At 41.7% G+C, this 15,676-nt stretch overlaps 2 protein-coding genes across 4 annotated transcripts in view; both read left to right on the top strand.

Annotated features, from left to right (window-relative positions):
- Positions 1 to 15,676, top strand: part of LOC102777248 (NLR family CARD domain-containing protein 3-like) — a 1,099,208-nt gene that overhangs the window by 304,885 nt on the left and 778,647 nt on the right. The gene's annotated exons all lie outside the window — the stretch shown is intronic.
- On the top strand, positions 1,873 to 11,006 carry LOC148106006 (stonustoxin subunit alpha-like). Its single transcript, XM_087830933.1, has 4 exons — positions 1,873 to 1,913; positions 3,678 to 3,725; positions 8,941 to 8,987; positions 9,136 to 11,006. The coding sequence occupies exons 1-4, from the start codon at positions 1,873 to 1,875 to the stop codon at positions 9,678 to 9,680; spliced, it is 681 nt and encodes a 226-aa protein (XP_087687059.1). The 3' UTR covers positions 9,681 to 11,006.

Genomic DNA, 15,676 nt, shown 5'->3' with positions numbered 1-15,676 from the left:
TGATTTTCAGAAACATTTAGCAATAAAAATATGATCAATTGATTATTTCTGACTGAAAAGATGAAATATATATTTGGTCATAGTGACATGACTCATTGCCTCACTTAAACATAAAATGTAAACAAAAATTCAAAACAATAGATTAATAGAAAACAGAATTTGACTGTTGAGCTTAAAGTGAGCTTGAATATTATTCACTTCCTGTTTTATTTTGGTAGTTATCGTCTCTGATTTTTACTTTTCCTTCCTCCCCCGACATTGTCTACATTAGTTTCAGCTGTAGAAGGTTTTATTGACTGTTTGATTTGTCACTTTTTTAAACTATAATTGTTGACTTATAAACTATTGCTAAAATGTATTTTCATTAAAATACCAAATAATTTATTACTTTATCATCTAATTAGATTATAATTCTGTAAATAAGAGTGATAGTGTGGCCTGTGTGGGTTGTCTTCAGGTTCTCTGCTTCCTCCCACAGTCCAAAAACATGCATGCAAGGTTAACTGGAGATGTGTGATTGTGAGCATAAATGTTTGTCTGTCTCTGTCTAGCTCTGTTTCTACCTGGCTACATCACCGTGGTTACTGATGCTGAACCAATAACCTGGTCTGGATCAGGTTATGGTCAGAGTTTTTGTTTAAAATCAGCTGAAGTGCCTCATTTTCACTGATTCTTTCATTTACAGAAAGCTTTAAGTGAGATATAGATTCAGTCATATGTTACTAATATTACTTTTAACCTGAGTAGCGAAAGTCCGCGGTGATCTGAAAATGATGTGCCGGGAGTTGTGCCGGGAGTTGTGCCATTCTCTGCGGCTTCAGTGACCCTTGAGCTCTCGACCAGCTATTGAGTTGGTGGGTAACAGACGTCTCCGAAAACGTCGAAGCACTTTTGCAAATATGCGATATCTTGATAAACCGAGCAGATATTTGAAGTTTCCACACCCACATTCTCGCCTGAAAATATGTTAAAAGTTTATTTTGTGACCCAGGAAGATTAATAAGAGTAATTTTAAAACTTAGTAGCGGTCGCCATTACCGGAAACTGGAGTGTGGCTGGGCCACACTATGAATTCTGGGATATGGTGGGCCACGAAGGACACACCCGACTCATCCTTCAAATTCGGGGAAAAGGAGGACGCATTTGTCGGCTGCATTCGGAGGAATTTGGACAGCCTGACAGCTGAGACTTTGGGTATAAATGTGTCATAAACAGGAGAAAGCAGTGCAGGTTCAATGTAATCAAACCTCAGACTGAGTTCAAAATCATCACCTGTCCCAGATACCACATCAGCACCAGAACCATGATGTGTTTACTCACATTTAAAAAGGTGGAGGTCAGTGTGAATGGACTGTTGTCATTGGTCTGAATGTGCCTCTATAAACATGTGCTCTTCATTATTGATGTTTTCCTAATGAACAGAAAATGAGACTTAACAAAATCCTTCTGACTGTTGTTGGAGCAGGTTAGGTCCTGGGTTTGAGTCCCCCACTGTACCACAGGGGCTTCTAGCTTTGTTTCACAGTGTGTAGAACAACAAATAAAACCAAATCACAAAAAAACACATCAAACTTTGAGGGTTTAACCAAGGATGAGGAAGTAGACTCGGCCCCAAACATCTGGATATATGGATGGTTACCACAGCAACCACAGCAGTGTGCTCTCAGTATATTTAGTTGTATAAAGGTGTTTGTGGTGTGTTGCAGCTGAAACAGCCTCATGTATGTTGACAAAGGGAGAAAATAGTGTGAGAACACTGTTCACAGCAGTCACAGCTCGCTGCCTTCAACAGTCTCTTCCTTCCTTGTTTGGATGTCACTGATATCATCTTCTGCTCTTACACTGACCACCTGTTGAAGCTAACATGCTAACATGGAAGCCGCAGGTATGCCACCTGTGGCAGCTGAGGTCACGTGATCTGAGTGTTTGAACCACACGTTGGAGCAGCGTTTCCAAACATCTGCACTTCAGAAGCTCCGAAGTGTGGAAACGTCACTGTGGAGCGTCTCATCCCTATCTAAGAGATTTTCTTGCCTCTGCAAAGAGAAGCTTGCAAACAGCACCATAGTTTGTCAATCCCAACCAATCAGAGCGCTCCTTATGTCACGTCACATGACTCGTGTGTTTTCCTCTTTGATTAGCACCCAAAGAACTAAAGAAAGGCTAAAAGGACGTTCAGCCAATCAAATCCCTCCTAGGAACAGGAAGTCTAGAGAGGAAATGGAGCAGAGAAGGAGGATCACCAGTTTAAATGTCTGAGTTTTAAACTGGTGACCCTCTAAAGAGGCTTTTATTGACTCTGTTTTCTTTACAGCTTTTTTCACCATTTAAACTGTTTAATATCAGATTTAGAAATAACTTTTGGACCGTTTTTCTACATTTGCACTAAAATGTGACATAAGTAATGACTTTCTGACTTTACATTGGACTAATCTAACGACTCAGCCTGGCTATGTTGGACTTGGTGTGGAAGCAGCTCCCAGTTTGAGTTCAGGAGACAGACACCCTCTCTACTTTGAAGATCAGCTGCAAATTTCCTTTTGATAAACCTTATAGTTACAGCTGGATCAGGTGAACCATCCCTTAGTTATGCTGCTATAGGCTCAGGCTGTTGGTGGACTTCCCATGATGCTCTGCTTTCTTCTCCACTCCCCTCTTTTCACTCTTGATGCTTTTATATGTCACTACTGCATGTCTTTTGTCTTCTCTCTCCTTAGTTTGTGTTTTGTTCTTGTCCCCATGGCGTCAATAAATATAGTCAGATTAAAATAGGTTCCAGACATTAGTCACAGTTAATGGTACATCTTGTACATCTTTAATGGCTATAAACAGACATAGAACTTCTCTTTTCTATAACACCTTCCATACAAGGTAATAAACTTCAAGCCCTCAGGGTCTTTGGGGCTAATTATTGACTCTGGTCATCTGTTGCCAAGTAGAGTAAAATATAGTGAGACACCAAATGAGTTAAGGCCTCAGGCCTGACACATTCCTAGATTATATGTGTTATATGTATTGTAAGCATGCATGCAATCATCCTGTTCTACTTTCCCTCAGTATGTATCACCTGGACAGTCACGCCAATGAAGCTTAAGACCCTTAATGAACCGAACATCAACTCGAAATAAGCACAAATATGCAATGTGTATGAAATACTTCTGACCGTACTTGTAACAAAAGTTAACATAATGGAAGGATCCTCAAATGGACATCTTCAATAGACAACTTTTATGCAATATCAATACTGTGAGAAATATTATTAGATGGAATAATGCTGTAAAGAATGTTATTAATGCAGTTATAATGATGCAGATTATATGTCAGCAATAAAAGAATATCTGTATCTCCACAATTGTCTGATGGTTGGGGCTTTCTCTCTAATATTGGAGGCTGTTACCTTACACTGTTAAACAGCTTCAGATGACTGTTGTTGTCTGTTGGGAATTGTCACTTTTAAATAAAGTTACATTGAATGGATGTAAATGGATAGATGTTATTGTGACAAAGAGAAAACGATTGTTGACAGATAGATTGTTGTTTTGTGTGTCTGCAGTCTGTCAGGCTGTCTGATCACAGAGGAAGGCTGTACTTCTCTGGCCTTAGCTCTGAGCTCCAACCCCTCCCATCTGAGAGAGCTGGACCTGAGCTACAATCATCCGGGTGACTCAGGAATGAAGCTGTTCGGCTGGACTGAAGGATCCAGGCTGGAGACTGGACACTCTCAGGTATGGAGAGAATGTCTGATAGAGAAGGAAGAGCTGGAAACATTTCCTGTGTCCTTCACTCACTTCCTGTTTGTTTCCTGCAGATGACACATGAACAATCACACATGCAGGAATATTTTCAGGGACAGACACACTAGTCTAGCTGGATAGTACATGGCAATTTATGTAGGGGTCTCCAAGGAGTCTGTTTGCAGGAACATTAATTATAACTTTAAGTCATGTTGAGAGTTTCATTAAAAGTAGACCTACAGTTAGGTACATAAATATTTGGACAGAGACAATATTTTGTAACTTTAGACTTTATTAGGTCACAGGTGTACCTGAGATAGTGGGCACTGTGTACCTAGTAAAGTGTCAGCCATGTGTATGTTTCCCATGCTGTATGTCCACAGTCACAGTGACAGTCAGTGACACTGACAGAAGGATGAAACAAGGCTGTGAATCATTTCAGTCTGTGTGTGTGACAGAGGCAGACAGGAGCAGCTGACATTCGGAAATGGAAGCTTAAATAATGACAAACTCTACATTCACGGCTGAATTCATAATAATTTGTTCTCAAGTGCACATTTAGCAGCTAATGCTAATACTGTTTCCCCTTGCTTCCTACAACTTGAGCAGCTATTGCTAAGTAGGCCACTTTGCTCTGCTAAGGATTTGTGTGACCATGATGGAATCTCTGATAAGCTAATGCTGCTAAGCTAATGCTGTTTATGGGCCCTGTTAGAATCAATATTTCATTCTCATTCTGTTGTTTGAGAACAATATTAACGTCTCACATCATTATTACACAAGAGAAAAGGGTATTAGTGTTAGCTACTAATGCTTATTCACCTAAAATTAGCTTTAGCTGCTAATGGGAGCCTAGTAAGCATAAACCCTTCACATCATTATAATGCAAGGAAAAAGAGTCACTCATGGCAGCCTATTTAGCATTAACGTCACATCATTATAACACAAGAGAAAAGGGTATTAGCATTAGCTACTAGTGCTTATTAACCTCAAATTACCTATAGCTGCTAATGGCAGCCTACTTAGCATTAACTCCTCACTAATATAATGCTAATTTACATCAAATTAGGATTAGCTGCTCATATTGTTATAAGGAAAGAGAAAACGTTATTAGCATTAGCTGCTAATAATTATTCACCCCTAATTAGAATAAGCCGCTAAAAGCAGCCTACTTAACATTAACTCCTCACTTCGTTGTTACCCAACGGAAAAGAGTATTAGTATTAGCTACATCATTTTTAATAAGTAAGAGAAAACAGTGTTAGCATTATTGGATAATGCTAACTCACATTAAATTAGCATTAGCTAATAACGGCACCTGCTTAGCATTAGCTGGTCACATTGTTATGAGGCAAGAAAATATGGTATTAGCATTAGCTGCCAATTTCTATTTACCTAAAATTAGCATTAGTGACTAATGGCAATCTACTTAACATTAACTCCTCACTAATACAATGCTAATTCACATCAAATTAGCATTAGCTGCTAATATCAGCCTACTTAGCACTAGCTGCTCACATTGTTAGAAATCAAGAGAATATGGTATTAGCATTAGTTGCCAATGCTTATTCACCTAAAATTAGTATTAGCCACTAATGGTAGCCTATGTAGCATAAACTTCTTATTGCTAAATGAAGTTAATTAATGCTAAATAAGCTTAACTAAAATGAAAGTAATTTTAGCTATAGCTGCTGGTATTGTTAAAGTGTAAGATAAAAAATTGCTAGCAGCAGAGGATAATGCTAACACACATAATAATTAGCATTACCTAATAATGGCAGACTTCTTAGCATTAGCTGCTCATATTGTTATAATGCAAGGGAAAAGAGTTGGCAAAAACATAGTTAGCATTAGTGGCTAATGCTAATTAACCTAAATTAGCATTAGCTAATGATGGCTACATACCTAGCATTAGCTACTGATATTGATATAAAGCAAGAAAATATGCTATTAAATTAGCTTTTAATGCTTTTTCATCTAAAATTAGAATTAGCCACTAATGGCGTCCTATTTAGCATTAACTCTTCACATTGCAGGGGAAAAGTTAAAATTTAATAAAAAAAGTGTTCACATTAGCTACTCCTATTGTTTAGTAAGAAAAAAACTTCGTTAGCATAAGCGAATAATGCTAATTCACCTCAAATTAGTATTAGCTACTAACGGCAACCTACTTAGTTTTAGCTGGTCACATTTTTATAAACCAAGAAAATATGGTATTAGCATTTGCTGCCAATTCCTATTCACCTAAAATTAGCATTGGCCACTAATGGCAGTCTACTTAGCATTAACTCCTCACTAATGTAATGCTAATTCACATCAAATTAGCTTTAGCTTTAGCATTAGCTGCTAGCATCAGCCTACCTAGCACTAGCTGCTCACATTGTTAAAAGGGAAGAGAAAACGATATTAGCATTAGCTGGTAATAATTATTCACCCCTAATTAGAGTTGGCAGCATACTTAGCATTAACTCCTCACATCGTTATAATGCAAATGATGCTAACTTGCATTAAATTAGACTGCTGTTATTAGCTAATGCTATTTAGCAGTAGCTGCTCACATTGTTATAAAGCAAAGGAAAACGATATGAGCATTAGGTTCTAATGCGTATTTGCCTTAAATTAGACGTAGGTGCTAATGGCGGCCTACTTAGCATTAGCAGCTCAGATGTTGTAATGCTAGGGAAAAGAGTGTTAGCATTAGCCGTTCACATTGTTATAAAGTTAAGGGAAATAGTGTTAGCATTAGCTACTCACATTGTTAAAAAGTAAGTGTTAGCATTAGTGCATAATGCTAATTCACATCAAATTAGCATTAGTTAATAACGGCAGCCTATTTAGCATTAGCAGATAATGTTGACCTTGGCCCACTGGAAAAGTTAAGAACTAAAGATTTAGGAGTGTTTCTCGATAGCTCTTTCTCATTTGAGAAACAAATGAATTCTGGCCGCTGCAGGCAGAGTCTGGGTGAGGCTGGGCCGCATTAGGTTTTCCACAAGAAAGGCATGGTTAAAAAATTCCAATCTTCTCAAATCTCTTTATTTTTATTTTTTAACACAAAATATGAAAAATAAATAAACAAATTAAGAATTAATAAGAAAATAAATCAATCCGTAATACATAAATAAAATAATAATAAGATATTTTTAGTCAGTGAACTTATGTGTTTTTTCAGTCTTCTATATCTGCTGTATTTAGATTGAAATGTCTGTATTAACAGTTCTATAACCTTCATCTGAACATGAATGGAACACTGTAGAAAATGAACTGTTCTTCTGAACATGGCTTCTCTTGCCTACTCCTTGCTGCTAGAGACCTGGCAGCGTTTCCTCTCGCATAGCCGAGCCAGATTTGGCCTGAGGGAGGAAGCAGTTGCGACCCTCAGTATGTCTTGAAGATGATCATCCGTAAGTCTGGACCTGTACTTGGACTTATTGAAGTTCAAAGTGGAGAAGAGCTTTTCGCACAAGTATGTGCTACCAAAAAGGCACATGGACCGCTTGAACATTCGGGAAAGCCGAGGGAAACTAGGGCTCAATTCTCTCAAAAATGGTCCAAGCTTGTCTGCTTTTCCACTCACCTCCCTGAACTTTGCTTTGAGTTCAGAGTTGCACTGCAGCTCAATGAGCTCCATTTGAAGCACAGAAGGGGCATCTTGCACATCAAAGGAGAAGGGGTCCACAAAAATTTGAAAGGTGGCTCTGTGTGTCTTGAAGTCAGCAAATCTGTGATCAAATTCCTCCTGTAGCCTCAAAATGACATCAACATACTTGTCAGCACTGAATGGTGTGCCTGCATCCACGAGTGCCTCGCATGCTGGGAAATGGCAAAGGTTTGTCTGAGAGAGCTGAGCTTTCCAGAGCGCAAGTTTTGTGGAGAATGCTCTCACGTTGTCATAGGCAGCACTGACAAGTTGCCCCTGGCCTTGTAACGTCTTGTTCAGTACATTAAGCTCATGTGTTATATCAACAAGAAAAGCTAAGTCCATGAGCCATTTGGGATCAGTTAGCACAGGAACACTAACTCCATCCTTCTCCATGAAGGCTTCACTTCTGCTCTCAACTCAACTGGCAGAAAGGCTGATGTTGCTAAACTGATCTTTCTTTCCTGGACAGACTATATTTGCAGCCTGCAATATGCACTTTTAGACAAATTCACCTTCTGTGAATGGCTTCCCTGCTTTAGCAATCATCTCACTAACCACGTGGCTTCGACTGCTGCATTATTCTCTTTGGTTGCTTTCTTGAAGAAATCTTGCTGCCTCAGTAGATCTGTTTTAAGACTGGCAACCCGGTTCGCTCTCTCATCTCCCTGGTGTTTTGCATCCACCTCTGGTTAAGTATAAGAGCCCTTTGTTAGGGGGACCACTGGACTCTTAGCAGCAGCTTTGGGGTCACAGGGTCACATCTGGAACACACACACACACACACACACACACACACACACACACACCTACACTATGCACAGACTGGTACTCTTTGTTCATACCTGTGTAAGACGTCATATGTTAATGAACTTATGCATATTCATGTAACCTCAATAAAGAGCAGTGTTACGAGGGAGCAGACGAGAGCGACTGAGGTCAAGTGAAGGAACGGCGCTGTCACAGTTCTCTCCCTCATGAATTGTCTGGTTCCAGCGGTGGGTCTGTGCTACACGACCCATCACCAGCTTTTTCCAGCTTTTTCCACTGGTTACCAGTACGTGGTAGAATCCACTTCCAGATCTGGTTGTTTGTCTTTAAATCTCTGAATGGATTGGCTCCATCTTATCTCTCTTTAACAAAATAATCCAAGTCGAGCCCTCAGGTCTGCAGATAAGTAGCTTCTGACCAGAACTAGACGTAAAAACAGAGGTGAGCTTTATCGATCGCTGCAGCCAAACTCTGGAACAGTCGCCCTTCACATCAGGTCGTCACCAACACTCGACATTTTTAAAACCCGGTTGGAAACACATTTGTACTCTGTGGCTTTCAATTCTGACGAGTCTTTATAGTAATTACTGTGTATGTTTCCTATTTTCTCTCTACTCTGTGCAGCACTTTGGCTCAAGCTGTTTTTAAATGTGCTGATAAATAAATGTCGATTTCTTTGAATAAAACAGTGGAGCCGAGCTTTGAGCTCAGTGTGTAACAGTGTGTGTATGAGAGCCATGTAATGTCCATGTGTGCATGCTGACTGTGCTGCTCTGACCCCCCTCCTCCTTTCAGGGTGGAGCCTGCTGGAGTCCGATGGTTGAGACCAGGTCTGAGGAAGTGTAAGTGTGTTTTTAATGGGATTCATGAAAACAAAGCAGCACACATTCAACCATCTTCATCATGTCAGGAGTCATCATCAAAGTGTCAATCAATGAACAGATGATGGATCAATAACTGCAGCTGGATTGTGTTTGTTCTCTCCATCAGATTCCTGTCAACTCACAATCGACACAAACACAGTGAACACAAACCTCCAACTGTCTGACAACAACAGGAAGGTGACACGTGTGGAGGAGGTTCAGTCATATCCTGATCATCCAGACAGATTTGATGATTATCATCAGCTGCTGTGTATAAATGGTCTGACTGGTCGCTGTTACTGGGAGGTCGAGTGGAGAGGAAACGTTTCTATATCAGTGAGTTACAGAAGCATCAGAAGGAAAGGAGGCATTGACTGTGTGTTTGGATGGAATGATCAGTCCTGGAGTCTGGACTGCTCTGATGATGGTCCTCTGTCTGTCAGGCACAATGAGATAAAAACATCCATCTCCTCCTCCTCCTCCTCCTCCTCCTCCTCCTCCTCTGTCTCTAACAGAGCAGCAGTGTATGTGGACTGTCCTGCTGGCACTCTGTCCTTCTACAGAGTCTCCTCTGACACTCTGATCCACCTCCACACCTTCAACACCACATTCACTCAAACTCTTTATCCTGGGTTTTGGGTGGGTCCTGGTTCCTCAGTGTCCCTGTGCTGAGTGGGGTGTAAAGAGTGTCTCCTGTTACAGAAACACTCTGACTGTTGAACAGATAGTTCAGTCTGTACATGTCTGTCTCTTTCACTCACAAACACGTTTTCAGATTCATGGATTCAATCAGTTGATGTTTGAAACTCTTCTAAATGATTCCTTGTAAACTTCTTCCTCTTCAGTCACAAACAAACAGGAAGTGATGTCACATGTGTTCCTGTCCACACAGCAGAATGAGTCTATTGCTGACAGTGATGTACAAACAGAGTGAGCATTTCTGAGGCCCAAAATAAACTGAGTAGTTCACTGAATGAACAATGGACTGTGAGCTCAGTTCCTTCATCATTAGTATGGATTATATATGTATATGTATTATATTAGTATCATATATATCAGGTGCTGCTGCTGCTGGTTTCAGTCATTGTGCAAATGTGCTGTTTGTAAGGTTGTAAAGCTGCAGTCAGCTGAGACTGAAGAAGTCACCTGATCAGTGAGCAAACGTTTCTGAAAACGTCCAGATGAACAGAATCAACCTTTTGGGATCAGCCAGCAATGCAGCATCATTGTTGTTCAGGTTCAGAGGTTTGCAGGAATGAACTGATGACCAGAAACAGCTGCAAAGTCCAATAAAATACCAGCTGGAGTTCATGTGATCCAGTACTAATACCAGCATTGGGATCAATACTACAATACACAATCACATGTGTCCACGTGATGCAGTTTGAAGAGCAATAAGATGTCTCTGTATGAGGAGGCGGGGTCACAGGAGGTTCACAGAAACTCTGCAGCAGCATCATCAGCTCACATGGAAACTTTGATGATTCACTTCTGTGGTGTTTTTACAGAAACACGTCACAAAATTAGCTCCACCTGTTTTGTGTGTGAGCTTTGAGTTTCTTGTCTTCATTCTGGATTCTTGTGTTGCTGTTTTTACACACAGCAGATATTTCCTGGTTGCTTCCTTGATGACCACATGAAGCTTTCTGAAGCTTGGATTGAAAACGCTTCATTACTCAAAGCTTTCCAACACAGGCCTCTGTGCTGCCATCTGGTGGACAAACATATGAAGTGCAGCGTGAAGCTACAAATTAAACTGCTTCAGCTACGTTTATATATAACATACTATAACCTATATAACTATATGTATAGTGTATTATGTAGGTTTTAGAGCTGGGGGTAGAATTGCTGATGGCCTGGTTGTTATTTATGTTCCCCATGGTTCACCAGCTCTCACACAACATCAGCACCAATGATCCACGTCCTTATAAACCTCTGAATCAGGTCCTGAAGCTGTGACGTCCTGAGTGAAGACCTCACTGATCACATGACTCTGGTCACCTGGACTCAGTGTTTCTGAAGCAGTGTGCTGGGTTTTTAAAAATACGTGGCTGCTGCCTGATGTTGGGCCCACAGAGGAAGACGACTCACTCACTCTTCTTCACTTCCTCCTTAAACATGTGGAAAGAGAGCAAAGTGCTGCCAGACTCTTATTTCTGACAGGAACAGAAGAAACCACAGCAAACTGTTCCAGTTCTTCATCTTCATCACAATCTATTTATTTCTGATGGTGTCTTCAGTCTGAGGGTTTGAAGTTTCCATGTCTGTGTGATGTGTGGTGTGAAGGCTGCTGGTTAAACTGGGACTCACTGTTTAAAGCACTGAGTGCTCATAGAGAGATGCTCCATGAGTCCCAGTACAGACTACAAACATGGTGGAAACTTAGCTTTGATATCCACACACTCTGCACGTCTGTGAGTAACTGTGATGAAGATGTGCAGAGATCTGTGTACAAACAGGAGAAAGACTGTAAAGACTCTGTGCTTCTAACAGCCTCTGTTAACATATGTGAGGCTGTTTATTGTTGTTGCCATGGAGCTTTTCACTGTTTGGGTCAGCAGGTCATGTGATCAGGTTTGTTCTGTGAAAGCTGGACGATGGTTCAGTGTCAGGGTTTGTTTGCATTCATCAATAAATATCTAAATAAATCAAAGACTCCATGTTTGTTCTTTCATCATGTGACCTCTGCTCATCCATCTCTCTGTGTATCAGGATACATTTAGTTCATAATACACAGAAAAATCAGAGTTATTACCTGTAATAAATGCGAAAGTAAAGATTCCTGCAGTGATAACCAGGCAGGACTGAAACACAGCCAAGCTGTCACCACGGTAACAGCACCGTCCATCCACAGGTGAGGGGAGGAGCAAAAAGAGGGACTTTCACCATTTTATACTAAAAACACTCAACTAATGTTTCTAATATGAAACAAATAAGCCCACATTAATGTGAGCATTTATTCAATAATAATAATAATGATTTCCTCCTGATCTCATTTCCATAGCAGAGAAAACTGTGGTGTATATTGAGGTGGAGGGTGTGGTCTATGGCTCAGGTGTAGAGTGAGGGTGGGGTGCACCACAGCAGCATGCTGGGACTGCTTAAGGTGGAGGAGGGAGTGATGATGACATCAGAGCTGCAGCAAAGCAGTCAGCAGCACAGAGACCAGTGAATACACATTCTGTTCATCTTTATATAACCTCTGCAGAGACTCTGACGGGTGTCAAACAGGCAGCAAGTTTGACATAAAAGCTGCTTCAGGATCAAACTCATCAGGATGTGATAATAGGATTATTCATTTGTGACGTCATAATTAATCATTACTTAACATAAGAAATGCTTTATTTATCTCGCAAGTTTGAAAATGAGGCTAAATAAGGTGAAAAACATGTGAGTGTAATATATCAAACATGACAGGAAATGGCTCGGATAATTAACAGTTGGAAAATAATCCTAAAGTCCGTTGAAGCTGGAGATGTTGGAGGGCAGCAGGAGCAGTCAGGGAGATGGTCACCCTAGTTATCCTAACTGGGCGTTTATAAAGTCAGCAAAGAGGCCCAGAAAAGAAGATCAGACACCAGCGAGGGAGGATAAGAAGGACAGACGCAACAACATTGTCATCCCCTATGTAGCCGGTGTATCAGAGAAACTCAGGAGGGTTTTCTCCAAGCACGACATCCCGGTGTACTTCAGACCCAGCAACACACTCAGACACAAACTGGTTCACCCGAAAGACAAAACTCCAAAACACAGACTTAACAATGTGGTGTTTGCTATACAGCAGCGAGGAATGCCCAGACCTCTACATCGGAGAGACCAAACAGCCACTTCACAAGCGCACAACACAGAAGAGCCACCTCCACAGGACAAGACTCAGCTGTCCATCTGCATCTAAAGGTCAAAGGTCATTCTTTGAGGATGCCAGTGTTCACATTTTGGACAGAGAGGACAGATGGTTTGAAAGAGGAGTGAAAGAAGCATCTATGTCCACTGTGAGCGACCATCTTTGAACGGAGGCGGTGGTTTACGACACCAACTGTCTGCCATCTATAATCCAGTTTTGAGTTCCCTCCCCAGACGCCTTAACGCCCACTCACATCCTGGGACATCTGACCTCAGGAATTCGCATGATAAGGTGGGGCCAGGTTTCACAATGAACTCACCTGAAACTCTGGCTGATTGGGACCCACACCCAGTTTCACACCTTGGCTCAGGCGATTAGAGGATCATCAGGGGGTCCTTTTGTCCCTCTGTGGGGGGAAACTCCCACTAGGTTTAAATCTGGGACTCTCCACCATTTGACCTTAGAACTGAAGAAGCTTCTCGGATGAAGGTGAAACGTCTTCAAGTAACTTAAAGAAGTCCAGACACTTTTCTTTGCAAGCTCCTTTGACTACGATGACCTGGATGACTGAGAACCTTCACAGACATAGAACAGCAGTCGTACATTTATTTACAAACCCCACGTGTACAGGGCAGGATGTGCAATGGTCCAGGGGAAAAGGGACAAAGTCCAACACACGCTCTGCTCACTCGCTCCTCTCGTATTTGTTTTCAGCACACTCACTCTCACTCCACTCCACGCCACCAGGGAAACAGATCGGGGTCACGGACGAGTCCGAGAACCTGAGCACAAGAGAACTGCGGTGAGCATAAACAGAGGAATCACACGACGAGTCCAGGTCATCAGGTAGATTCACGGCAGGTGCGTGGGCCAAGGGCGGAGCCCAGCTGAGCTCCGCCCAGGCAGACAGGTGAGAGACAGGAGAGAGAGACATATAACCATAGTATGCTAATAGCAAATTCTTTAGTCAGGTTTAAAGTGAGATCCTGCTTTAAGGGCAGCTTCATCTGCTGGTAATGACAGATGTTTCTAGTATATCAGGCTTGGCCAACATTACAGGGACTTACTTGCAGAGACCCACGAGCTCCAAACTTGGTGCTTTTAAGATTGGTGCAGATGCTCTAAGCTACTATTAACCAATAAGAACCACGGGGTGAGGTGTCACTACAAGAACTTATCAGCCACCAACTTGTATATATAACTTTCCTCACACTTGTAAAACTCTGTCAGTAGAATTCAATGGGGCAGAGTGACCTGAGCACAGGCCCACTCTGTGACACTCAGAGCTTTGTGGATATCATCTGCAGGTGCACGTACTGGGAGTGCATGTACAGGCAGCTTGCAGCCACTTTGCCACCACTTTAGGACAATGTTTACAGTAGACTGAGCCACACTGACTTTGAGCAGTCATTGTGCTGCTGCATGGCTGATGGCACTGTCCCTGCAGCTGTCAGGGACAACAAGAACCACTCAACTACCTCAGCCAAGCCGAGACTGTGCTGATGTTGTGAGCTGAGACCAAGACACTAACCCAGGATGGTGATATGATGGTGTGAGAGTGGGTGGATGAGCCCATCCCACCTTAAATATATAAATATCTGTAATGCAACACATGTTTTATGCAACATGAACATATTTCCCACGCTGTTTCATGTTGTGTTTCCAAGATTTCAGTTTACTGTAACTTTCATTTGTATTTCCTTCAGTCTGTTAATCTTGGAGCTTCTTATTACCAGGTGAGAACATGTAACCGTCTGTAGATGTGATGACACTATGGAGCTTTTAAATCTGATCTTTTAAATCTGTCTTAATGTAACCGGCGTGTTCCTACGTTGTGTCTGACAATGAAAGGTCAAAGAAACAAAGACCTCCAAGTCATTAACTTGCTCGCTCCAGCTCCTACAACCAAATGCAAACAGGAGGGACGAGGGTTAGCTCCACCCACCACAACTTCCAAGCTAGCAAGATCTATTCATGCTAGCATAGACTGTGCCTGTAACACATTTGTGGCACACACGTACTACACATTCACAGCATCTAGCAAAGACACAATGATGACAATAATTGACCTAAAAACACAATCAGAAACATCAGGGTGGCTAAATATACATTATATGTGTGTTGTAGAGTGTTGGGAAAGAAATGACACCGACCTCTCCCACAGGGGAATTGTAGCAAAGGGGAGGGGCCAAAGGGGTACCCCAAAATTTACAGGGTTGCACCAAAGAAGAAGAAGAAGAATGAGGAGGGGCTCCAACTGATAATAAACATAAGTGCAGACTTGGAGGTCCTGAAAGTCAGCTATAACAGGAACAGTTTGGTTCCATTAATAAACTACATACTAATGCTCACTATTGTGTAGTTATTATAAAGAAGAGTCCATGTGTCAGTATTCAGACACCTGGCTTGGGTTTCTGCAGCTAATTGGTCACCTGTGAGGAGACAAACCCACAGCATGCAGGTCATTTCTACATCTGTTGGTGTGTCCTCAGTTTCCCAGCATGCCTTGGCTGTGCTCATGGAAGTGAATGAGGGGGAAAGATCTGTCCTGCTGCCCTGTCAGTACTCGGATTTCATACCTGGTGATCTCAGAGGACAAAAGCAGCGTTACAGCGGCGCACATCGATGAGAGCTGATGCTCTCAACACTGCAGACCTCCGCCTGTCTCTGAGAAAACCAACAATGGCTGTCAGCAGTGACTACACCTGCTCCACCAGTGCTGGGAGAGAAGAGCTGAGACTGACAGCTCTTTGTACAGGTCAGCACTGTAGAGGTCAGAGGTCAGTTTGCTGACAAACCATTTAAAAACATTTTTGAGCTAAAA

The sequence above is a fragment of the Neolamprologus brichardi genome, chromosome 3 (genome assembly GCF_056152115.1).
Source record: "Neolamprologus brichardi isolate AB-2024 chromosome 3, ASM5615211v1, whole genome shotgun sequence".
Taxonomy (NCBI): Eukaryota; Metazoa; Chordata; class Actinopteri; order Cichliformes; family Cichlidae; genus Neolamprologus; species Neolamprologus brichardi.
This window is presented reverse-complemented; position numbering and strand designations above follow the sequence as displayed.